Source organism: Parus major, chromosome 2, assembly GCF_001522545.3.
Source record: "Parus major isolate Abel chromosome 2, Parus_major1.1, whole genome shotgun sequence".
NCBI lineage: Eukaryota > Metazoa > Chordata > Aves > Passeriformes > Paridae > Parus > Parus major.
The window spans coordinates 20,948,377-20,973,195 of NC_031769.1; the positions used below are offsets into that span (position 1 = coordinate 20,948,377).

Sequence of the window (24,819 nt, forward strand, 5' to 3'; positions counted from 1 at the left end):
TCAATTCTTTCTCACTTTCTGTCACTCGTGTCAGATTTGTGCGCTGTGGAATCCCACTGCCTTCACAGAATCTCCCCATAGTGTCTGTACCACTCTGAATTGTTGCTCATGGATTGTACCAGGAGCTACTTGATTCATTAGATAAGTGAATGGCAAATTTGCTGCTCATAAAGAAGGTATGAAATTCATTTACTCTCTTTTAGCTATGTCATTTATGCACAGCCTTTCAATGAGAGTAGTTTATTTTTGCCTCTGGTGTGTGAAGCTGGCATTTCTCTATAGGCAGTATTCCAAGAAGAACCTCACTTTAAAACAAGTTGATTTCTACCTAGAGCTAAAAACAGATGCTTGAGACTTCCTTCAAGTTTGCTTGTTATACTGAGAGTGAAACATTTTGCTGAATTGCTATGGAAAGACATGTTTTAAATATTGTCAGAAAGTGATGATCTGAAAAAAATTGTTTTGATTAATATAGTCTGCCAAAACCAGATATTCAGGTCATCGCTTAGCAATCGTGTAACTCTTCTTACAAATATTATCCAAGGCAGTTGGCATGAGATGATAATCAGCAGTAAACAACATAGCTATGAAATAACTGACATATTTCAGTGCATTAGAATGCACTCAACAAGGTTGCTAATTTGGCAAAAATTAGTAACCTTGTGAATAATTAGAGACAGTTTTATGAATTTTTTTCTTGGTTACCCTATCATGTAAAAGAGAATATGTTTCTTTTTTTTTAACATATATTCTTTAAGAAAGAAATCTTCCTAACTTCTTATTTTAATGTGTGACAGAACACCGCTAGGCTTGTGAATCATCAGCCCTTACTGTAAATGTAGAAAACAGCTTGGAAGCAAACATGACTCAACCTCCAACTCAGTAAGAAGAAGAAAAAGCCTAGAAGCTCTAAATACGGGAGCTAAACTCCAAAAACTTAACTCTACCTATGGAGTTAGTAAATCCTTCTTTCCACATCACTACTTCTACGTAAGTAGAATAAATGCTTAGACAATCTACAAATAAGAAAAACACCAGACTAAGTACCATAGAGTCACAGAACTATTAAAGTTGGAAATGACCTCTAAGGTCATTGAGTTCAACCATGTAATCAGCACTGCCATTTTCACCACTGAGCCATGCCTCAGTCTCACATCAACATTTGTTTTGAGCACTTTCAGCATTGGTGACTCAATCACTTCCCTTAGAAGCCTGTTCAATGCTCAACAACCCTCTCAGTGAAGAAATTTTCCTAATATCCAGTCTAGTGGCCTTCTAGGATGGGAGAGCTACATCAGTGGACAAGGGAAGGGCTATAGATGTAATTTATTTGGAATTCTGTAAAGCCTTTGAGACACCCCCCCCAGAACATTCTTCTCGCTAAATTGGAAAGACATGGATTTAATGAGAGGACTGTTAAGTGGAATAGAAATTGGTTGGATGGGAACATCCAAGAGAGCAGTGGTCAAGGGCTCAGAGTCCTGTTGGAAATCAGAGACCAGCGGTGCCCCTCAGGGGTCTGTATTTGGGCCAGTGTTATTTAATATCTTCATTAATGATACAGTGGGATCGAGCGCACCCTCAGCAAGTTTGCAGATGACACCAAGCTGAGTGGTGCAGCTGACAGCCTGAAGGATAGGATGCCATCCAGAGGGACCTGGAAAAGGTCAAGAAATGGCCCATGGGAATCTCCTGAGGTTCAACAAGGCCAAGGACAAGGTGCTGCCCCTGGGCTGGGGTGACCCAGTATCCACTCAGGCTGGGGGATGCAGGGATGTGGAGCAGCCCTGCCCAGAAGGAGCTGGGGGTGCTGGTGGAGGAGAGGCTGGACATGACCTGGCCATGTGCACTCACAGCCCAGAAAGCCAAAGGTGTCCTGGGCTGCACCAAAAGCAGCGTGGGCAGCAGGGCAGGGGAGGGGATTCTGCCCCTCTGCTCTGCTCTGGTGAGAGAGATCCCACCTGGAACACAGCACCCAGCTCTGCGGTGCCCAGCTCAGGAAGGACATGGAGCTGTTGGAGCGAGCCCAGAGCAGGGCACCGAGGTGATCAGAGGGCTGGGGAACCTCTCCTGTGAGGAAAGGCAGAGAGAATTTGGTTTGTGCAGCCTGGAAGGGATGGCTTAGGGGTGACCTAATTGCAGCTTTCCAGTACCTGAAGAAAATCTTCATGAAAGATGGAGAGGGACTTTTTACAAGAGCATGTAGTGACAGGATGAGGAGAATGGCTCCAAACTGAAAAAACATAGGTTTAGATTAGATATTAGGAAAAGATTCTGTGAGGGTAGTGAGGCAGTGGAACAGGCTGCCCAGAGAAGCTGTGGGTGCCCCATCCCTGGAGGTATTTAAGGCCAGGTTGGATGGGGCTCTGAGCAATTTGATGAAATGAAAGGTGTCTCTGCCAATGGCAGAGGGGTTGGAACTGGGCGATCTTTAAGGTCCCTTCCAATCCAAACCATTCTATAATTTTTTCTGATTCTATACCTCTCCTGTGGCAACTTGATGTCATTTCCTCTTGTCCTCTTCCTTTTTACCTGGGAGAAAAGGCTGATTCCTACCTCACTAAAAATCCCTTCAGGATTTTCATTTGCAACAGGCTCCCTGGCTCTTGCTTCTCTTCCTGGCTGAGAAGGAAGGAATGAAAATCAGAGCAAGAAATTGCAAGGCACGGTCAGCTACACTGTCACATTTTCACCCATCCTTGTTGCTGATGGTTTCTATACAGCGTTTTCACCTTAAGCCCACAGACAACTGCAAGGTGAGAGAAAGAGAGGTGGAAGAGAGGGACTCTGAAAGGGAACAAACTGAAAAAAAAATGACAAGAAAGGAGAAGAAAACAGTGTTGGGAAAGACTAGGGAACCCAAATGCAGGTTTGGGACAGAAATAAGGGACCCAGTACTTTTAAAACACTTAGTATGCTCTGAATGCTACAAATTCTTTGAGGACACAAATGAATGTAATTCATGTTTTCAATTTTCAGCTTCATATTTGCTATACCATCATTTTATCAGAATAACAGAACAAGGTAGACTTTGCCTTATTTGAGGAGTATATTCTTGATCCATCACCAATGTCCCTATTAAGCAACACAGTTTAGTACAACATAAAAACCTAAAAATGCCATAAACCTACTTTTCCTATGATTTACAGTTCCTTCTTATCTTTTTTCCCATGTCCAGCAGGCAGCATCATTTGAATCATTACTGTTACAGCAATAATTTGCACAATGGCTAAAAGCAGAGTAATCAGCTGCTAGCCACTGATCAACAACAAAACATCCCAGTCCCAAGAATAGCTACATTATAGGCAATTTGTGCCAATCTGGAACCTGTAGCCTGGAAACGAATGAAGCCATTGTAAATTACTTTGGTGTGTTTGAAAACTCAAGAGGAAATATTTGTTACCTAGACAATTGAGATTTATTCACCAGAGGACATCTGAAAGTGTTTAATTTGGTCTAAATATTCTGCAGAATTGGATGCTTTATCTTTTGTCAGTTGTACAAATGTTTCCCTCAAGCCTTCTGAATCTTAACTAGTATTCCTCCACTGCTTCCATATATTCATTCAGACTTACAGTCCTTGTTCTTAGGTTTTACCAAGAACACACAATGGCATTTCATAAATCTCATATTTTTTAATATGTGGAACAATGACTGTAAACTAGCCAGATCCTAAAACATGACATTTCCTAACTTGGAGTCTGAGATTACAATTCTTTTTTCTATGACCATTTCAATCTTTAAACAGAAGAGAAACAGTGCTGCAAAGAGAACAATCCCCATTTTGAGGCATACAATTATTTTGTTAATTTTCTTAGTATTTGCAATACTTAGCATGAAATCACAATGCTGTCTAGACATATAGATTGGATAAATAACTTAAGGTAAACAGCCTCCTTGGATGACTCATTTATACTAATGATAACTGGATTCAACATTAATATGAACTAGAAGGAAATTATATATAAAATATATTTTTTGTGACACTGAAATATTAAATAAAAATCTAATAAATAATTAATAAATACAGAAACTTCAGTCTGCACATCACCTAATTAGGTTACATAAGAGAGCTTAATCACTTCAGGTTACAATAGGATGACACACATATTATGGTTTTCATTGCATGTGATAATAAATGTAATAGCTCTGATAGTTTAATAAAGATATGGGGAACACAAAACTCCTTTCTGCAGCAGCACAAACACATTATTTCATATTAAATGTAGCTTTACAAGATTTTTTTTTGTGAATTTAACATGTTTTGGACAATCAGAAGCTCAGTAAATAGTGCCATGGAAGCTGCCAGTAAGGGACAATTACTTTCCTGTATAACATGCATCTGCAAAGATTACTAAACAAATTACTTTTTCCTGTTATAAAACTAGAAATAAATCTTCATTCTCTGTCTGTTACAAGTACTGTGAGAGCTGTAACTCTGCTGTGAAGTGTTTCTCAGTGTTACTGCAAAATCTGTGTGGCGTCTGAGAGCACATATGTGAAACAGTGAGCAGTGCTGGGAGATTTCTCAACACCACCTCTTCCTCATCTGGAAGATACTATTTTTAGGGGAAAAATATCTTGTAAATTATATATTTTTCTATCTCATTAACAATTCAAATTAATTGGTCATAGGAACCAGTGACTTCAAAGCACATCTTTGAAAACTGAAATGTCTGAAATAAATGCAAGACATTTGTCTTATTCAAATCCAGGAAGCAAAAAAAAAAAATAAATTAATTATATCTTTCCTCCAGATTTGCCAAATATCAAAACTAAAATGTCACCACCATGAAATAATCTTATGGTTTTGTTGAGATTCAGCATGGTCTGAGAGATCTCATTTTCCTCCTGGGCTGGTCAAAGAAGTCTCATGGGACCTAATTTCCAAGGAGGTGACCTATAATCACTTCCCATATAAGCTACAAAGAAGGGCCATCTGAGTCGCTAGGGAAAGGGGTTAGCAAGTGAAGCTGATGTGACTCAGCTTGGCTCTGGGAGCTTCTCAGAGAGAAAATGGCCCTCTCTGGAGACCAGGAAAACTTCACTCAGCTGCATGGGCTCAGTAAGTGGTGGGGTTGTGGATGTATGAGACTGGTGTGGCTGGGATAAATCTGTCTGTCTGTAGTGAGAGGAGGATGAGGGAGGCAGGTGTCTGGTCTAGTCTACATTGCTCTGCTTTCTACTCCTTCAGGGATCACAAGCAAGCCTGCAGCTGGGTCAGGTGAGAGTAAAATTTAATAGAAATTCAGAGAAGGATTGAAGTTATGCTGTGGATTGATGATAAGATGCTGAATACTAACATTTCCTTCAAATACGTGATGAATTAAAAAGATACTTGTTAGGGTATCAGCTGGTAAGCATAGGAATAGCAACAAAAGAAGGATAAAAATATTTGAATTAGTTCTAAATAATGTGCTAAAATAAAAACTGGAAACACTTTCCCGTCCTCAGGGCAGGCTGTGCCTTTCCTGGCAGGTTTAGCAGTTTCCACTGGTGTCTTACACACGGTGCAGCAGTGTAGGGGCACCGAGCAGCTCCCCATGCACCAGCTCCAGGGAGCAGCTAATCCCAAACTCTCCTGGGAGCCTCACTGTGCTGCTCCCTGCACAGCAACTGGAGACAGCCCTGCTCACATTTCAGACTGAGTATTTTTAAATGGTTTCACTTCCTTGCTGACTGTTCTTCTACAGACAGCAGAGCCTGCTCCTGGAGCTGATCCCTGCTGTGACTGTCTTTGGCTCTGTGCCTGCCACAGAGGAGCAGCCACCAGGTCAGCCTGTGCACTTAGTCACATATCCAGGCCCTCTACTCTTCCCTAGTAATGTTTTGTGGATCCTACTCTAGACATGGACTTAGCTGTCCTTGAAGGCTGATCTGAATTTCAGATTCAGTCTTTCAGAATACAGTCTACTTTCTCTGGTCCTCCATCCAAAGGTACTTAGATTTTAATAAAGCAGCTAAATAAACACCACAGTTACCTTTGAGCTTTGCTCCACTTGACTTGCAGTTATGTTTTAAAACCATTCAAAATATCTACCTGGACCTGCAGTGAAGATTTAGCACAGCTGATTTCTAAACTGAACTGAAGAAATCAGTGTGGTATCTTTATGGATAGAATCACAGCACTAATTAAACATAATTTATGTCATGTAAACAAACAAGCATTTCTAAAGCCCCAGAAAACTAAATAATATATAATGATCATACCTGAGTCAGAAGTGCTATAAATACTACAGATCAAAGCCTCGTTGTAAGGATTTCTCCAGTTTTGCCCAACATGAAATCCTATTTGGGGGGAAAAAAGGCTTTTTTATTACCTTATCATATTTTTTGTCTTTTTCAGATAAGTAAAGTGAATATGTGCATACAATTAAAAAATAATATTTCCATGTAAAAAATATTCAAGCTGTAATTGAGGTAATCCAAGTTTTTAAAACCTAAATTTTCTACTCTTTAAGGTAGAGGAGAAATGAGATATTTTTTAAGAAATAAGTGTATGTCATGTAGCAGTCTTCAGGCCCCACCAGATCCTGTGCTCGTTTTAGGCACTGTACAGATACCAAGGATTTCCTCCTCTCTCTCTAAGAGCCTACAATCAAAACCTGTAGTGCTGCTGGTTATTTTCAAGAGTAAGCCCCTGACCCTGCTTAGATAGTAACTACAACACAACTCTGTGTGCACAAAGATGTCTCTCACTCCTGGGGCAGGGCCATGCAGGGCCAGACTGCAGAGAGATGAGATGAGATGAGATGAGATGAGATGAGACATGAGACATGAGACATGAGACATGAGACATGAGACATGAGACATGAGACGAGACAGACACATTAGGTTGAGAAACATCTGTAATAGCTGTTACAACATCTTCTTTTCTTTTCGAAGGGCATCACAGAACTCAGAATTTTGAGGCTGTTTCTGCCTGAAGAGAGAGCAAGGGCTGGATGTCTTTGCAGAAAAGGAACCATTTTCTCAGAGACATCAGGGAGCAATGTGTTGCTCACAGCTACAAACTGGGGAAGAAAGAGTAGCTGAGCAAAAAATAAAGAAATTAGCACATGTAAATGAGATGAACATTTACCTTTAAGTCATTTACCTTTCATGGAACTATCCAGAAACAGAAGTTGAGAATATAAACCACTTTTTGCATTTGATGGTATTGAATGTTGAGAGAATTGTTTCTTTCTTGTTGCTGAATATGATCTTTTGCAAATTTAGGTCCTTAGACAGCTTGATAATTATATCTTGATTTCCAGGAATCTATTTGCTAACACAGGCATTTTAGACAACAAATATCAAACCATTTAGACAAAAATAGTAATTATTCTCTATTCAGGGTGTGTTATTTCAGTTGTATGACTAATTTCATGGTTTTGGTTTTGCTCTATAATTAAATTAATTGACTTGCTACCTAGGCTATTCCCATATCAAAGTAATTTTGTTTCAAAATATTACTCAAACTATTTTAAGTATCACAACAAAAAATATTAGCTTCGGAGGAAAAGGCATTTCTACAGAACTCTTGTACAATGAGGTCAGTTTATGAGTCCTTACCCAGACACAGGAATTTGGCCTTGGCACATTTTGTTTAAAAGTTACACCCTCTCAGTTGGGATTGTGTTCCTTTTTTATCCCATTAGTTACGGAAAGCACAGGCAGGTGTGAATACAGAGATATAATCTTTTGCATCAGGTTCATGATGCTGCTTTCTGGACCTTTTTATGCTTTTCTGAGTGGATGGTGTTTTTTGTCCAGTCTGTATTGATCCTTTCTGTGCTTCCTCTGAGACAGCTGATGCACTGACTTCTTTCTGTAATTGATTCTTAGTTCCTGATGCCTGAAACAAAACACAGTATGATGCTAAATGTTGTTTGCAGCTATTGAGGTGGGCCCCTGCAAACCTCATGAAGTTCAGTGCAAGGCCAAGTGCAAGGTCCTGCACCTGCACTGAAGTAATCCAACATGGATAAGGGCTGGGTAGAGAATGGTTAGAGAGCAGCCCTGCTGAGAAGGACTTGGAGGTGTTGGTTGATAAGAAGCTTGGTATGACCCAGTAATGTGCACTCACAGCCCAGAAAGCCAAAGGTGTCCTGGGCTGCACCAAAAGCAGCGTGGGCAGCAGGGCAGGGGAGGGGATTCTGCCCCTCTGCTCTGCTCTGGTGAGAGAGATCCCACCTGGAACACAGCACCCAGCTCTGCGGTGCCCAGCATAAGGACATGGACTGGTTGGATAAATCCAGAGGAGGCCACAAACATGATCAGAGGGTTGGAACACCTCTTATGAGGAAACACTGAGAAAATTGAGTTTGTTCAGCCTGTAGAAGGGAAGGTGGAAAGACCTTATAGGAGCCTTCCAGTAGCTAAAGGGGGCTACAAGAAAGCTAGAAAGGGAGTGTAGTGATGGCATGAGCAGTAACACTTTTAAAGTGAGACAGTAGACTTACATATTAGGAGAAAAACTGAGATCAGGCACTGTCACAGGTTGTCCAGAGAAGTTGTGGCTGCTCCATGCCTGGCAGTGCTCAAGGCCATGTTGGAGGAGGATTTGAGCAACCTGGTCTAGTGGAAGGTGTCCCTTCCATAGCAGGGGGGTTGGAAAAAAGTGATCTTTGAGGTCCCTTCAAATCCAAACCATTCTGTGATTCTATGATTCTATCTTATCCCGTACTTTCAAGTGATGAACAATTCTGAATAAAAACTACAATTCCTGTCAAGAAGAAAAAAGCTTGGTAAGAGCTGAGTATTTCTGCAAAGCCCAATCAAATACTAGGTTTCATTAAGTCTTCTGTACACATTCAGTGAAAACCTTGACGTTACACTAGCATTCGTAAGTGGGATGTGGGGTGTGTGTGTGTGTGTTTTAGTCACAGATATTTTTTTCTCATTATTTTATTACGTTAAACTGTTATGAAAATATACAGAACTAAGTTAACTGAAGAGACCTGACAGAAAGCCTCTTTAAAATGCAAGAATTATGTAAAAAGCCTTAAATTAAAAGAGAATCTGAAAGTTAATGAGAGGGACTTTCATTGTGAGGAGGGAGCCAAGAAGAGTAGGAAATCAAACTCAAAGCTATTTGAAAGTGTAGGCCTGAAAGAAACTGCTTGAGAAGTTCAGGAGACAGCTTGGGAGATAATAAAAATAGTGAAGATAAACCATGTCTGACTGACAAAACTTCAGGAGCCGGAGGCATTAAGATGCTGTTGATTTGAAAATAATTTGCATAAAAGATTTTGAATTTTCACAATGAGGAAGGGAGGCACTGGGGGTAAGGGCTCGAGGAGGTGTGGAGTCTCCATTTTTGGAAGTGTTTCAAAGTCAACAGGACACAGCCCTGAGCACTCTGCCCTGACCTCAGAGTACACTCTGCCTTCAGCAGGGGTTGCAATAGACATTCATCTCCAGCCTGATTGATTTAATAATTCCATGATTTGGAAAAGTAGTCTGAGATGCAATCAACTCCACAACCTCATTTTTGCCACAGTCTTAATTTTTACCTACACATATACTTTATTTTTATTGTCATGCTTCTGAAAAAAAAAAAAAAAAGCTTAGAATTCCTGTAATTCACAGCTTTGAATTAGACTTGAACATTTTACTAAATATGACCTTTTCTTACTCTGAATTTTAGCACTCTGCAAGGGAGAATTTTTCTCTTAGAATTTTTTCCCTGAGAAAACACTGCAAAACTGGAAGTACCTTTGGGAACAATTCAATCCTGTTAGGTGAATTGAAATATCATATGATAACAGCTATGAGAAACGTTATGTGCATATTGGCAAGCTTGTTGTAAACTCCACTCTGTTCCATTAATTTATTATGAACTCATTCTGTGATGACATCATTCTCAAGTGCAGCTATAAAATCTGCATTTTGAGCCATTGAGCTCTGTGTAGCATCCTTTCCCAACCTGCAGACAGTGAAATTGTGGCTACAGATGAACTTTTTCAGGTACATATAATATTTCCTCTCTTAAAATGGTGTTCTAGTAAAAATCAAAATGGGTAGCTGAGAAGTTTGAACTTAGCTATATTTTTAAGTTTCTTCAAGGTAGACTAAAGCAAAAATGTAACTTAGATATGGCAAAAAATAGTTTCAATGAAAATATATTTAAAGGTTTTTTATATGGTTTTTTCATGCATTATTACTTTCTAAACACAAATATCTAAAAGTTATACTTTTGAGACTTCCTCTTCAACATTCTCCCCAGTTAGCTGTTGAGTTTTCACTAGAAAAAAGACTATCTACCATTAAGTATGTTCATGATAATTCTATTTCAGAACACTTCACAAATATAAAAAAAAATCACTTAACAATTTTATTTGCCCTAAATGACTCGTTTGAATAAGTTGAAAATGCTTATCTAAAATTGTATTTAAAACCATACTTCTTTTACTCATATTGTTTTTGCCATCTTTTAAATTACTCAAAAATAATAAAATAAATCTTAAAAGTATGCACTTGGTAATGACAAAGACGTATTTACAGGCACATTGTGACTGTGTCTGGTTGGATAACTTTGTATTATTACCTCAGGCTCCAAGAAATTAATACAAACTTTATATAATTCAGTTCAAAAATCTTCACTGAACATTTTGAACTGCTAGAATATAAGTGGGTTAATAAGTGTTTTAGAATTAGGAAATAAAAGACAAAATTGCAATGTTGTGGATGTTGTCCATGAATTTCTAAATAAACCTGCTATCTTTATATTGTAACATGATTTTAAGAACTGTAAATGACAGCCATTCAAACCATCCTATAAATAAATATATGACTTTTCTTGGTAGTCTGAGAGCTTCACTATATCTGAGGTGACACTAAGAAGTTAAAATCACATCAAAATGTAGAAGAAAATCAAGTTAAGAGCCTTCATTTTAAAAAGCAGGATGTCCCATTCACAAAAACAGTAAACAGAGATTCATCAGTGGGGTTTGGTGAAGCCTGCAGGGAAAAGAGTCTAGTCTACATTGGATGTAAACCTTCTGTGGAGGTACATGCTCAGCATAGCGAGGAAGAGAAAAAGTAGTCAAGAGGAGGACAAATGAATGCTTGACAGGCAACAGGTTAGCTTTGTCTTGCTCAACATCAGCAACCAGAGCTAGTCTAGTCCCAGCAAGCCTTTCTGTCATGCTCTGCCAGAAATGTCAATAGGAAAACATATTTCAAAGCTGTGTGGGGGAGGTGAGAGGCTAAGTAGCTTGTTTAAACAAGCTCTGTAAATTTTATATTGCAGCTCTTAGTCTGGAATCCCGCCAAATGTGACTGTCTCTGCAGTTCTCTGCCCTGCTGCCTCTGGGATTCACTTTACAGGTCACAGGTTGGGAGAAAGATCCCTGTGTGTGCCAGAGAGCCCAGTTTCACTAAGTAGTGTGAATTATCAGGAATTAGCACTACTGTCCAATTCAAGGGAGAGTCCAAAGTCTTGCTGAAATTAGTGGTCATTAGGTGTCCAAGTAGACATTAGGGATTAACAGATCTTTGACAATGAGAAGGTAAATTAGGTACTTCTCCTGTGACAGTATATTTTGAAATATGTTCTCTGAACATTTTGTCTGCAGAGAAACTGTGATCACTGCTGAAACTGTTTGTGCCATAGTGAGAATTTATCTTCATCCCAAGCGTAAGCATAGATGTGTAGTAAGGTAGAGAAACAGAGAGGGGAATAAATAAACAAATATGATTGAATCAGACCGGGGAATAGGTAGAATTCTTTTGTAAATGGTTCACAGACATGCTTAGAGCAGACAGCACGAAATACAGGATTGGCTATTGCTTTGAATCGTGGGTGTGGTTTATAAGGTAGGTCTAGACAGCAGTCAACATGCAGCAGCTGCTCTAGCAGAAACCCCCGAGCTGTTTTTCAATTACTTTGCTGGGTGTTAATAAGAGCACAAACCACAGGGATCCCCAAAACTGCTTGGGAATATTTAAATCTCAGCACACCCTGAGCTCTCTGGTGCTTGAAAGACTAGAGCTTGTTTGGGGAGCCTGCTGCTGTTCAGTCCCACCCATAACATCACTCACTGAATTCCATGGGCACTGACAAAAGCTCTTCAACACTGACCAATACTGAGCTGCTCCAGTGCTGCCTCCACTGCTGATTCACACTCAGTACCCAAAGCTGATGTTGCTTTATCAAGAAGAGTCTTAGGATTGTGAACTCTATTAAAATTAGAAAATATCACACTGATACCATACCAGAAGGCCAAGACCAATGATGTATATATAAAAAAGAAAGCAATACCCATAGAGATGTTGGCTGATATAGCCTGTTTGATAGCAGTGTGTTTGATGTCTATTTTTTGGTCCCTGAAAGGGAAAAAAACCCCAGAACATACAAGAAATTACCCTTTCTTTCATTGTGTATATGCATAAATTTCCCTTGAAATACATTGAAGATGTATAGAATATTTTTTTACAAGGTAATCCAAGCCCAAGGAAGATCTTGCTAAGAGTAGAAGAAAACATATTGACTGTCTCTCTATACTTGTGATATACTGAGCAATTTTATCTTACTGTAATTACAGTGAACACACAGAGAAAAGGTCTGCAACAATGGGTTTTCATTTCATGTGTCTTTGAAATTAAAAAGCATTGAGATGGTAATTGCACCAGGGATGGCCTTGAAATTGTCATTCAGCCTCAACTTTCAGTAAGAAAGTCCCACAAAAGTGCATGGTGCCAAAAGCAGGATGACAAATGTGATTTGGGTATCTTAATTACCACATCTGACCTGAAAGGGAAAATGGTAAGGAAGAAATGTGCTTCTCATGGTGAACATGAACTCTTTATTCTGAGTATTGAATAACCTAGCCAACGTAATACTGATTCAGTATCAAAGGTTTTTCTGATTATTTTCAAATTGTGGATAAAGACATGGGGCTGAAGAGTTACAACAGAAGCAGTAACCTGAGAAATTGCACTTTTGTCTTGACAAAAACAGTACAGGAAGCTTACAAATAAATCCTAAAGAAAATAATAAAGTCTGAAATAAATGGCAATAAATTATGTCATGAGTTAGGGAAGCAAAGAATTAACCCAATTATTTTTCTTTGGTACTGCTTTTTCCAGTAAAACTAATCCATTGGGACTTCATTAATGCTTACTAATGCCAATTTATCCTAAAGCTGTGAGATAAATTATTAAACAATAGTTGTGAAGTAATAAAAGAGCAGTAGAATAAAAAAGAGTTTGAAGGAAGACAGAGGTGTTCAGCATGGAGAGGTAGTAATACCCAAGGGAGCTGACAACATTAATTCTTCACTCGGTCTTGGGATTTATTGCTCTTACTTAAATTAATAACTTGGGCATGCAAACAATATTCGTGATAATGAAATTTTCTGATGATACAAAACTGAGAGGATCAGTACAGAAAACCAGTGAGAGGACCAGGACAAAAGAATACCAGAATATCTTACAGAATTAGGTAAACTATATTGGAGAGTAGTAATAAGAGAAGCAGATGAACCATAATTATGTGAAATACAATATGACAGAATGAAAGAAAAATATGATCAGTGAAAACCTATACTGTATGAGAAAACTAGAATTATTTAGTTTGGTTGCCTAGCAAAATGCCACCTGAGAGAATCTGTGATTTATTTCTATAACCAGCACATGAAAATAAACCCACAGGAGGGAGCTAGTAAAGCAAAGGCTCAGTCCTGGTCCAGGAACAAATTAATGTACAGAAACAGTGCATCTATTTTGCTGGAAAGAGATGTTCAGTCTTCAAACAAGTAGAATATCCTTCCTGAAGCAGTGGAGTTAAAAAGCTCAGGTCATACATTTGTTTTCTACAAAAACAAGACCTGGTCTCAAGGAAGGTCCTTCCCACTTCTGAGCCAAGAGGAAAATACTGCACTGGGTTTAGTGCACTCATGGCAGGAAGTGGCTGGCAAACAGTGCCTTGAGGATGAGCAGGAAAAAGAGATAATGAGTTATCTCTGATAATTCTCTGAGTTAAATGAGAGTAGTGAACAGCACTGGATGACCAAAGAGAGATGCTCTACTGAACTGGGAAGCTGAGTGAAGGTGCCCAAAGATGTTCTTTAGCCAAGCCAGCTAACAGTGGCAGCTGGAGCATAAAGGGATAGAACATGTTTTCTGTGGGTGACAGTTGTTATTGAATTTTGAGTTTCCAACCTTGTTGGGTTTTGTGGTCATGCTGTTTATATTTAGATAAAAGATCAAAAAGATGGCAAGACTGGTATTTCATAAGGTTATACAAATAAATACATGCACATGACCTTGTTATTTTAGTGTTATAGTCATGGCTTTTTGCCATGTGCCTGTCTTTTTAGTCTGTAACTCCCACTGATTTTATGAGGTTTGTAAGATCATATTCTCTTTAAGAAAGGGACTCCATATCTACATGCTTTGCGATGCTTTTTAAAACTACTAAAAACAAATCAAAAACAAAATAAATAATCAGCAAAAAATATATTAGAAAAATTAAAAATCTCTTCAGCCACTGTTATAAAAACATCCAACATATGGAAACCTTGCAGCATTATACCTGAGTCCATGCTGGAGGCACTGTTCTTCTTCAGTTGCACCACTGTCATCATGCTGCTATTCACACCTTTCTGTACATGGACAAGATGTACATTCACTAAGAGACAGATTGTATTTTTAAATCTTACAGACACCAAATAGGATTATAGAAGATATGGCTCACCAGTTTATTGAGAACTCACATGTTTTTCACATCTTTGCATGGAGAGCTGATGAGAATTCCATAACAGGACTGAATGCCAGAATCACAAGTGTCAAGCCTTTTGTAAAACCAACTCTAAATGCAATGAAAAAGGTAGCACCACCTGAAAAGACATTTCATTTTTTCCCCTATTCCTTCTTTAATCTTGGAGATGTCACTAAAAAACCCATCTGTGAGTGATCCCTCCCCCAGGGCCCCCCTCAGAAGGAGACACATGGCAGCGATTTGTGCACTGGCCTATGCCTTATCCTCCTGTGGTCATTCCCCCCTGACAGAGGAGGGAAAGCACCAGAAAAGTGGAAAAAGGATGAACAGGAAAGTTGCTGCAGGAAGAAGAGAAACCAGGTTGTAAATAAGGCAGGGCTGGTGGCACAGTGGGAACTGGGGAGTGCAAGGGGACAATGAGGACCGAAAAATGTGGGCGTGGAAGAAGAGTATAAGTGATCTGGCACAGATGGGTACTAGGGTGGGAAAGTGCAAGGTGCTTCCTCTCATGAAATGATGTTAGCTTAAAGATATAAAAAAGTTGAATTGCTACAGTTCTGTGAAATATTTATAATAAGGTTATTAACCAAATATTAGAGTAACCTTTAGAGAACCTTCAGTTGAGATCTCTATTACATGGGGAGAACAGCCATGACTTGATTGAAAACTTTCCTACTACCTGGTCATTTCTTCTCCCAGCTTTCTCACCAGAGTGTAAGGAAAATCTCTTAGAAAAAATATTCACTGATGTACCAATAGGGAAAAATTTGCCAGAGAGTTTTACAATAAGCTTTAAATTATGCTGCATTTTCTCTCTAGAATTAGTTTAATGGATGGCTGTATTTATATCTAGAAAATCAGTGTTCTCTTTTCAGAGTTTGATAGCGTTGGTTGAGAAGGGATGAAAAGCTAAAAAAATTAAACGAAAAAATATTTTATCAGAATGAGGTTTGGTAACATGAGGGCTCTTAGAAACTTGGAGGAACTCTATGTTTTCCTTTTGAGTTCTCAGGGTGGCCTTTGAGTGTCTTACAGCAATGCAGTACCTTGAGGACGTGGCAGAGGGGAAGGGAAACTTCTCAGAAGAGCAGAGAGAAGCAACTGTGGCAGAACCTGAGCATCCATTCTCCAGCTGCCTCTTGCTGTCCTGTAATTAATTATCTGCAATTCCTAACAACAAAGGTTTGCCAGTCCTTGGCTTTCACTGAGTAAAGTCATGGCTTACTGTCATGATGTCAAAACAATGTTCTGTCAGAAATGATGGCTTGTTGGTAAGTGTCAACAAACAACCTTCTTTCTCCTTTGGCAGACAGAACCCAAATCTGAATCTTTGCCTCAGGCTATCAGCAGAGGTCATAAAGTATTTCTATAACATTCTTTTTGTTGTGTTATATTCATCTTTGAGGCATGGGAGACTTTTACATACTCTTTGTACAAAAGTCTATGAAGTTATGTTCAAGCATTTTTTGATAACTGTTTACATCTTAATACAGCTTTGTGATGTACTGAATGGTTTTGACACACTGAAAGCCACCCTATGGAGTGGATATATTTAATTGGTTGGATCCATGTGGCTGACCATGATTTTTCCTGCATGGAAAACCAGAATGTCTGAAGCTGACAGGCACCTCTGGAGATTGTCTAGTCCAATGCCTAGCTGAAGCAGGGCAAAGTAGAACAAGTAGTTTGGGGCCATAACTAGTTTAGTTTTGGATATCTGAATGCAAACTCCACAACCTCTCTAAGCAACATGTTCCAGTGTTCACCCACCCTTACAATAATGAACTGTTTTCTCATGCTCAGATGAAATTAGACCCATGGCTTCTTCTGCTACTGGATACAAAAAAAGAGTAGTGTTTGTGCACATACATACTTATCCACAATGAGAAGTTCACTGGTGTTATTGAGAATTATTTTCCTCTTGTGAAGCAATCTCATCCTAGAAACAGAATTTTCTCAGTGTAAAGCAATAAACCATCTCTGTATCCTCATTGCAGCCAGTTTAACTGATTTGACAGCTAAATTATTTTAAAATTATTTTCATTTAGGTCATATGAAAGTGCACTGAACATCTTTTTTAAAGTCTGTTGTATATTAAATTGAACCAAACATTGAATTTCCTGTCCACAGCTGCAAAATCAAGCAATTATGAAATGCTTTTATCTTTTATCAACAGACAATACTAAATTCTCCTAGTATAAAATACTGATGTTGGTGGTAAAATGCCTGTTGTCCCACAGGCGAACTGTTTCACTTTAATATAAATGTGGAATTTTAATTCTCTATTTACATTATTTTGTAAATTCCTATATCTGTTCTGTAAAATGTAGAATGATACTGGTGTTGAATGCAATTTCTCTTAAGGAAGCAAGTTTCTCAGAAAAATGGAACTCAAACTCTGTATCTGGAATCAAATTACCAAGACTAAATGAAAACCTCTTTGCTCTTGTAATACTCTGAAATACTTTTTACATGGGATGATTCTTCTTTATCCTTCTCTTTTATCTTAATAGGTTTTGTGACAAATTAGATTAAATTAGGAAGAAATAAATGGAAAGCCTTTGATTTGAAAGAGGAGATAAACATTATCTACCATCATGGATTGCCTCCAGCAGGTCTGCTTGACATAGTAGAATCTGGGAAGAGCAGTTAGTGTCTACTGCCTTAGTCTGAGTCTTAGGAATTCTGACTTTAAATGACATAGCAGCAATGCTGTCAGGACTGTAAATGTGATGTGCTAATCCCTTAGGGAGGAAAGAGAATATCAGTGTTTAGGCTGAAGAATACTGCATACATTGAGTCAAACAAGACATGCATGAAGAAGTAAAATGAAAAAAAGATGCAGATCACTGTAGACATTTTCTGAACAAATGAGGCCATCATGTGGCAAATTAAAGACATGGCCATAGGAAGAAAAATTACTGATTTACAGAATAGAGTAATAAAGAAGAAAAGTCACACCTTTCATCATGAACTCAAGGGAAATTAGTGTTAAAGTTCAAACACAGAAATTACTTATTCAATTTTTCACAAGTACTCATAGAGAAATTTATTTTAAAATAAATTTTGAAATTTATTTTCATTTTGAAAGGAAATATTTTTAGATGGAAATCACATACATTTTTTCTACAGTTGAAGTCTCATAGGTAAGAGTGTGGAAATGAGAGCTTTCAGAGGAAAGACTTCAAATGCCTACATACAAAGCTCCAAGTGAGCAACTAAGCTTCTGATTATTTATCAAGCTCATCAGGAAATTGCAGGAAACGAAATTATAAACATCTGCAAAACTAGATTGCTGTATGCTTCATTGAATGCACCATTAACAGGCTGAACAGGGAAATATTAGCATCCTGAACTGTAATTCACAACTCTAATATGCATGAGGAGTAGTGTCTAAGCTGTTTTTTATTCAGCAGATATGTAAATAACTCTGATCTTTAATAACTCATCTTCTTTTACAGTGAAAAATAGATACATGTAGATAAATCTTCTGTAGGGCTACCCAAAAGAAAATCCTGGAAAACTTAATTTAGGTTAGGAATTAATCTGGTGGATGGAGAAATGTGTCATAATTCCATAGTGCCTTTTCCAACTCATTCCTTAGAATGCACACAAAAATTTTGTTTTCTTTTTTTTCGTTTGTTGAACAACATGGAAATGATGTATTCCTCTACAACACTGTTAAATATATGCATATCAAAGAATGACTGAAAAGTTTCTGCAACAATCAAGCACATTGATTAATCCAAAATTAAAGCTGTACAAAATGCCATATATGTAAAAGGGAATGTAAAAAGTAGTTAATCCTGGGGAAAGACAAGAGTGCCTGGAAAGGAAGAAGTGTGGTGCCAGTGTTGTGATAGCCCCAGCAGTAAAGAGAGTTGATAATGCTGGTCACTGTGCACCCACACTACTGACAAGGGCATGTAGGGACAGGAAAAGGGGAAATGGCTGCAAACCAAAAGAGAGCAGGCTTAGATTAGGTACTAGGGAAAAATCCTTTACTCTGAGTGTGGTGAGGCTCTAGAGCAGGTTGCCCAAAAAAGTTGTGGATAACCCTGTCCCTGGAAGTGTTCAAGGCCAGCTTGGAAGGGGCTCTGAACAACCTGGTCTAGTGGAAGGTGTCCCTGCCCACATCAGAGGAGTTGGAACTAGATGTTCTTTAAGGTCCCCTCCAACCCAAGTAATTTTATGGTTCTACAGCTTCTTTCTAAGTTATGCCCTGGCTTTTTTATATATTGCTGTAATAAAAGCTGTCCTAATTATGGACATTTGAAACATAAGTAGGATCCCACAGTTCCTGTGTCATATAGAAATGGATTCCTTCTCCCTCAACACTGCTTTGTTTTAACATCTTGCAGATAATTAACTGGATTGTTTTCTTGGATTAATCAAGTTATTCACTTCTTTTTCATCTGTGATCAGAATTAACACAGAAATAAAACTATTTCCGTTTGTTATATGATGCGTACAGCATGCTTTTTAATCTTAGAACAAGTGTTTGTGTATTCAAAAAAGATTCTTAACATATTTGTCAACTTTACTAAGCAAATGAATGATACCATTTCTACTCAGAGATTATATACACAGTGTTTACACAAGCAGAACATTTAAATTTAAGTTATCTGAAGTATCAATGACTTTAAATGTCATTTTAAAACAGCCCCATACAATTTCTAGTATTTCCATTAAAGATGTCTCTGGCTTGGTGAATGTAAGGCTGCAGCCAGTGTTTATGGATCTACTTTTATAAAACATTATGTAATGCAGGATCTCAGATGCTAATTTTAGTAGAGCTCTCATTCAAGGTGTGTTTCATTTACTCTACACCAATGTATTAACAATGTAGGTATTTATGATACTCATGCTCACACCCTCTTATGGAGAGATGCAAAACAAGGTTGCTGCTAATCTGACCTGCTGGTGACAGTAGCTCTAGAACAGGATGAAATGTGCCCCAGTCTTCACTGGACAGACCTTTGTTGACCCTGCAGAAGACAGACTTGTTTTGAGAAATGACCTAGGTTTGAATGCTCACTGTGAATTACATGCAGTCCTGTGCTAGATCTCTACAGCAACAGCGTTATTATACTGATCTCCCTCTTAAATGGAGGACACCCAGAATGAAATCTATACAGAAATAAGCATGCAAAGACAAAATGACATGTACTCACCTTTCAGTAACAGGGATTGTTAAAGGTAGCTGACCTTGTGTGTTCTGCTCATTTCCTTCCCATTCTCTATTTTTGATAGGTCTGCAGCCCATGAAACCCACAGCAAAAAAATTGAAGTTGCTGCTAGTCCTGTTTCTTACTTTCAGCTTTCAATTTACTGCCTGAAGGTAACTCAAATAATGATACCATCCTCTCTTGGAAATACAGAATGAATTTATGATTAAACTACATTGTTCTAGACAATTTGTCTAGAAGACTGAGTACTTGACAATAACAGTTTTTTAGGCTGTCCAAAAATACAGCTACAATGTAGCTTTTTCTGCACAAGAATTGAATGGTTTTGCCCTATATTCATAAGCAGTATACCAAGTTTCTTCTTTCCTACAAGCTGTCTTGTTTCCTTTCAATGGCCAAATCTACAGGTTAGACTGGATTTTGAGGGAGAGGAGTAGGACAAAGAGTTATGAAGGTACAAATAGACTATACACCTTGAGGAAAAGATTATGTCTATTTGTGCTATGAATGATTATTAGGATTACCCATTAACATGTGCTTAAAGGAGATATTTAGTGTCTTACAGAAATTAAGCTACCAGGAAGGTTGCTTTTACAGACAAGTATTGCAACAGGAAAGAGACAATAGATTCAAAGGATTTACTTGCAAGAAGGAAGAACTGTAAATCAGGATTGATGGGGATTCAGTTTTAGGGAGGAAGACCATCAAACTTCTCCCAATATGTGGGATAGTTCAGGTAGAACTTTGAAGGAATGCCTGAAGAAGAGACAAGTGGAGATTGAGAACTGATGTATAGTCCTCCTGTGGACATGGTACATGGTCTACGGTGTTGGTGAGAAATACTCTTTCAGAAACTCCTGAGGAAAGGGAGAATGATGGAGTTTACTCATGCTGTCACTCTATGTCAGAAATTATAGAAGGGTTTAGAAATTAGATACTTGTGGCATAAGGAACAGCCAATTATCCTTGCAGTAGTCAATATGCTGGAGAAAGTTGGGCAATAGGACACTGGTATTTAACAGCCAGATAAGGATCTACAGTAAGAATGACTTTCTAGATCTAAATCCTCTTTTTCTTCTGGGAATTCTGTTTTGATTAGTTTTTTCAGCAGACTGATGAACTTAAGTCCTTGCTTTCTGTTTCCCCATAGCCAGTGGCACTTGCTTACAAAGTGGTTAAGTTTGCCAAGGTGGTGTCAATGCTAACATCTCTCTGAAGACTCCTTCCAAAGATAATGGGTCTAGAGTCCAAGAGATGCATGGGAAAACATTAAATTACCTCCCCTCAAAACAGTGAGTACTGCTCGAAACTGCTGCAGGTTCTCAAAGACAGATGAAGAAAGGCCTATTATTTCAGAACAACATATACATATCATCCTTTGTGCAGGGTGCTTATGGGAAAAGACAAGAGCCAACTACTCCAACAAGGACTCAGAGCTCAGACAAGTGTCTTGTGACATCAAGGGGAACCAGAATGGTCAGAGCCTAACTGAAAAGGCAGAGCTAAGGAGTAAGGCCTCCTAAGCCCCTTGGAAAGGTGTGGTAAAATAATGGTCCTTAAAGCAGAATTATCCTAGTTCAGTCAACCTTTCCTTTGCGTAAAGCATTGCAGTTTAGAGGTGGATGAATAGAATATGATGAAGAACACGTTTTTGGAGGTGTCTTTGTCTGTCCTTTTGGCTTTATAAACTACATGGTGAGGTATTGAGTGGAAGCTCAATTGCAGTAATACAGCTGTCATGGCCTTCTGAAAAAAAAATCTAAAAAGGATGTAATTGTGAGCTGCAGCATAGCTTTTCAAGCATTTGTAGTGGATTTGTAATTATTACAAACTTTTGCATGAGTCTCAACAAATACTTCTCTAAAAATGTAGAAGAAAAGAATGGGGAAAAATAGATTGTTTTGGAAAGTTTCTGCATTTGACATGAATTTCTGAAATATATTTTAAACCATATGGCCAAAATTTTAAAAATTGGTTTTCAGATAGTACTGTAGATATTTTACTAGAAACATCTTGATTTTCATCAAGAGCTAAATTGATCTGGTAAATCAAGCATCTTTGAAATGAGTTGGGGAGATAACCCAATTATTACTAATGCAGTAATTAGAAAAGGTATCATCAACAGTTAAAAATACTAGTTTAAAAACAAAATACTGATATCCAGGATTTAGTAAAAAAAACCAGTTTAAGTATGTTCGGACTTGAATCTTCAGACTATAATGTTAAAGAGCACCTATTTCATTCTTATAGTTGCAAGTATAACTTATTTATATTATTATTCAGAGTAATATCCTTATTGACAGACAAGAACCTTCTTGTATCAAGCAATGCATAAATAGGAAACAAACAAATTTTCCAGTCAAACTGATTTGCCATCTAATACAGAAACAAAATAGGTGATTCAAGAGGAAAACAATGAGACTGCATCGATCAACATTTTGTAGAGTGTAATTAATAAATGGTTGAACATAATTGATAAGCCTATCTGCCTACTTCAGACTGGTTCTGCATGAATAATTATCTAGGTGTAGGTAAGACAGACCATATGTGTAAATCTCAGGGAATGAGAAGTTGCTATGATGGAAGTGTGGACGATTGATTAATCAAGACAGTTTTAAACTTAAAAACAAAACTTTACTGCATAAATACTAACAAAATACATTTCTACTGTTTAGTTATTCATAATTATTAATCAATATTACTCCATATTCAAAGCAGTTAGCCTTAACAGCCATCTTATATTAGTAAATAATATACAATAGCCCAGAGCCAATGCCAAGGGTTCAGCACCGATGGTTACAGTCCTTGAGAGTCTCAGTCATGGCAGTGCTCAAGTTCAAGTGCTCTTCAACCAAGGACATCAACACCAAAAAGGATGCCTTCCTTCCCCCTCCTCCAAGTCCAAATCCGGGATTTTCACCTTGTATAAAATATTGCAGTCTTTAGAAAGCTCTTAGTCCTTGACCTCTGACTCCTAGGACTTTGAGAGATTTGCAGAGAGCACTTTCCCAGGCTGCAGCAGATGCCTTGTCTTGCCCATCAGTTGTGGTCTTGGCTTTTTTTTCTTATCTACTGTTTAATTTCTGTTTCATTTCAAGCAGCTTTTTCCCATCGCTTAAGGCTGCAACTCTTCAATGATCAGTAACTAACCATCAGTGAGGTACTTACAGTTCTGGGACCTTTGTTTTCAGCCTGTGCCCATGTTTTCAAGGCCTTTGCTGACATCCCAGGCTAAAACTCCACATCAGAACAAGAGACATCTGGCATCAAGCTTCAGCTGACCTGCAAGTTCTCATAACAATTGGTAACAAGCCTAATATGCCAGGACTGTCTTATGCAGGCACAGTGAGAGTAAGACTTGAGGTTTCTTTCTGACAAGAGCAGACCTGTTTTTAATGAGCATGAAAATATTTCCAAGTTGCTTACACCTAATCAGTGTGATTTTTGAAAGAGTTCAAAGCAAGCTAATATTAATTATATTTGGCTTAGCATGCTTCTACTTTCATGAGTGCAATGGGCATCGCTTTGGCCACATAGAGAAGAGTCTTGAATAATGAAAACTAGTAATGAGAAACTGATACACATTTACTTAGTATTTCTTGGTTTTGTATAACTTATGAAAGGAATGAAGAAAACAAAAAGTATCAAGACTGACTGTTGATATTGAAATAATTACAATGACAAAAGTAGCCACAGTGACAATTCATAGATAAGTACTGCCTTTAATTGAAATATTGCATTACCCACTTTGAACATTGACCAGGGAATAGTAGACACCTTTTTCAGCCAGAAGCTGCTGATGGGTGCCCTGCTCTATGACCTTGCCATTCTGGACCACGGCGATCTTGTCAGCATTTTGGATGGTGGAGAGGCGGTGAGCTATGACAATGCATGTACGACCTTCTCGAGCTTTATCCAGCGCTTCCTGGACAATCTGCACAATGAACAAACCAAAAGGTGAGCTATTCTGGCAGCTGTTGTGTGATATCCCTCAACTGCCATCTGTAAACTCTAATATGACAGTGAAGGAAAAGGAATATCTGTTGCTCAAGCTTCTTGATTTAGAATTAGCCTGTGTTGGCAGAGTCCAGATTATTAGAGTGGATAATGGTGTGATAGTTAAGAGAATTAGAAGGAAACAGGCTCATTACTGAGATGCATGACAGGAAAAAAAGAGAAAATGTCTTAAATTGAAGGAGATGTTCTGACTGGATATAAAAAAAATATTCACTGCAAGGATAATTAAGCATTGGAACAGGGACAAAAACATCTCTACTGAATCTTCTTGAGATTTTCAAGTACTCTACCAGACACAGCATAAAGTAATCTAAATTTGAGTTCAGTATTGGCCTTTCTGTGAAGAGGAGGTTTAACTGGGGACCTCCATAGCTTCCTTTAATGACTGATTTATTATATATGGAAGTCAAGTCAATATCCTTGGGACAACTGTTATCATAGTAGTTCTCATGACCTCACAGGGAGTCTTATGAATCACATTTTCTTAAAGCTATCACTGGCAGAAAGACATTAAAAACAATCTCTGCTTTGGTGTATTTATTCCTTGTGTTTATTAATGCAGAATAAAGTAAGAGGTTAAATTTCAATACCTAACTGGCATATAATCCATAAAACAATAAATCATGGGATCATTTAATGGCATTTTCCCCTTAAACCTCATTTTTTCATGCCTACAATTGATCAAAACTTAGTAGAAAATTCCAACTTTTCAGATTATAATCTATGATATAATATTTGTCTCATTAATAGCAAGTATCTTGTAAACTCTCTGTTAATCTTCTACATGTAGATTGCACTTCTGTAGTACCAAGATCACAGCTTTGGGCTTAAAAAAGAAGTAAATGCTTTATCAGTTTTCACCTGAAATTTTAATTTTAGCCATGAACATGTAGCAAGAACCAGAGA

General features: G+C 38.1%; 2 protein-coding genes across 2 annotated transcripts in view; one reads left to right on the forward strand and one right to left on the reverse strand.

Moving 5' to 3' along the window:
* Window positions 1-24,819, forward strand: part of LOC107215556 — a gene marked incomplete at its 5' end in the record, with an annotated part of 821,761 nt that overhangs the window by 37,324 nt on the left and 759,618 nt on the right. The gene's annotated exons all lie outside the window — the stretch shown is intronic.
* Window positions 22,509-24,819, reverse strand: part of ABCB1 (ATP binding cassette subfamily B member 1) — a 48,032-nt gene continuing 45,721 nt past the window's right edge. The window contains exon 30 of the mRNA XM_015615657.2: window positions 22,509-23,830. Coding sequence (XP_015471143.1) covers window positions 23,636-23,830 — 195 coding nt within the window. The 3' untranslated portion in view covers window positions 22,509-23,635. The remainder of the gene's footprint in view (window positions 23,831-24,819) is intronic.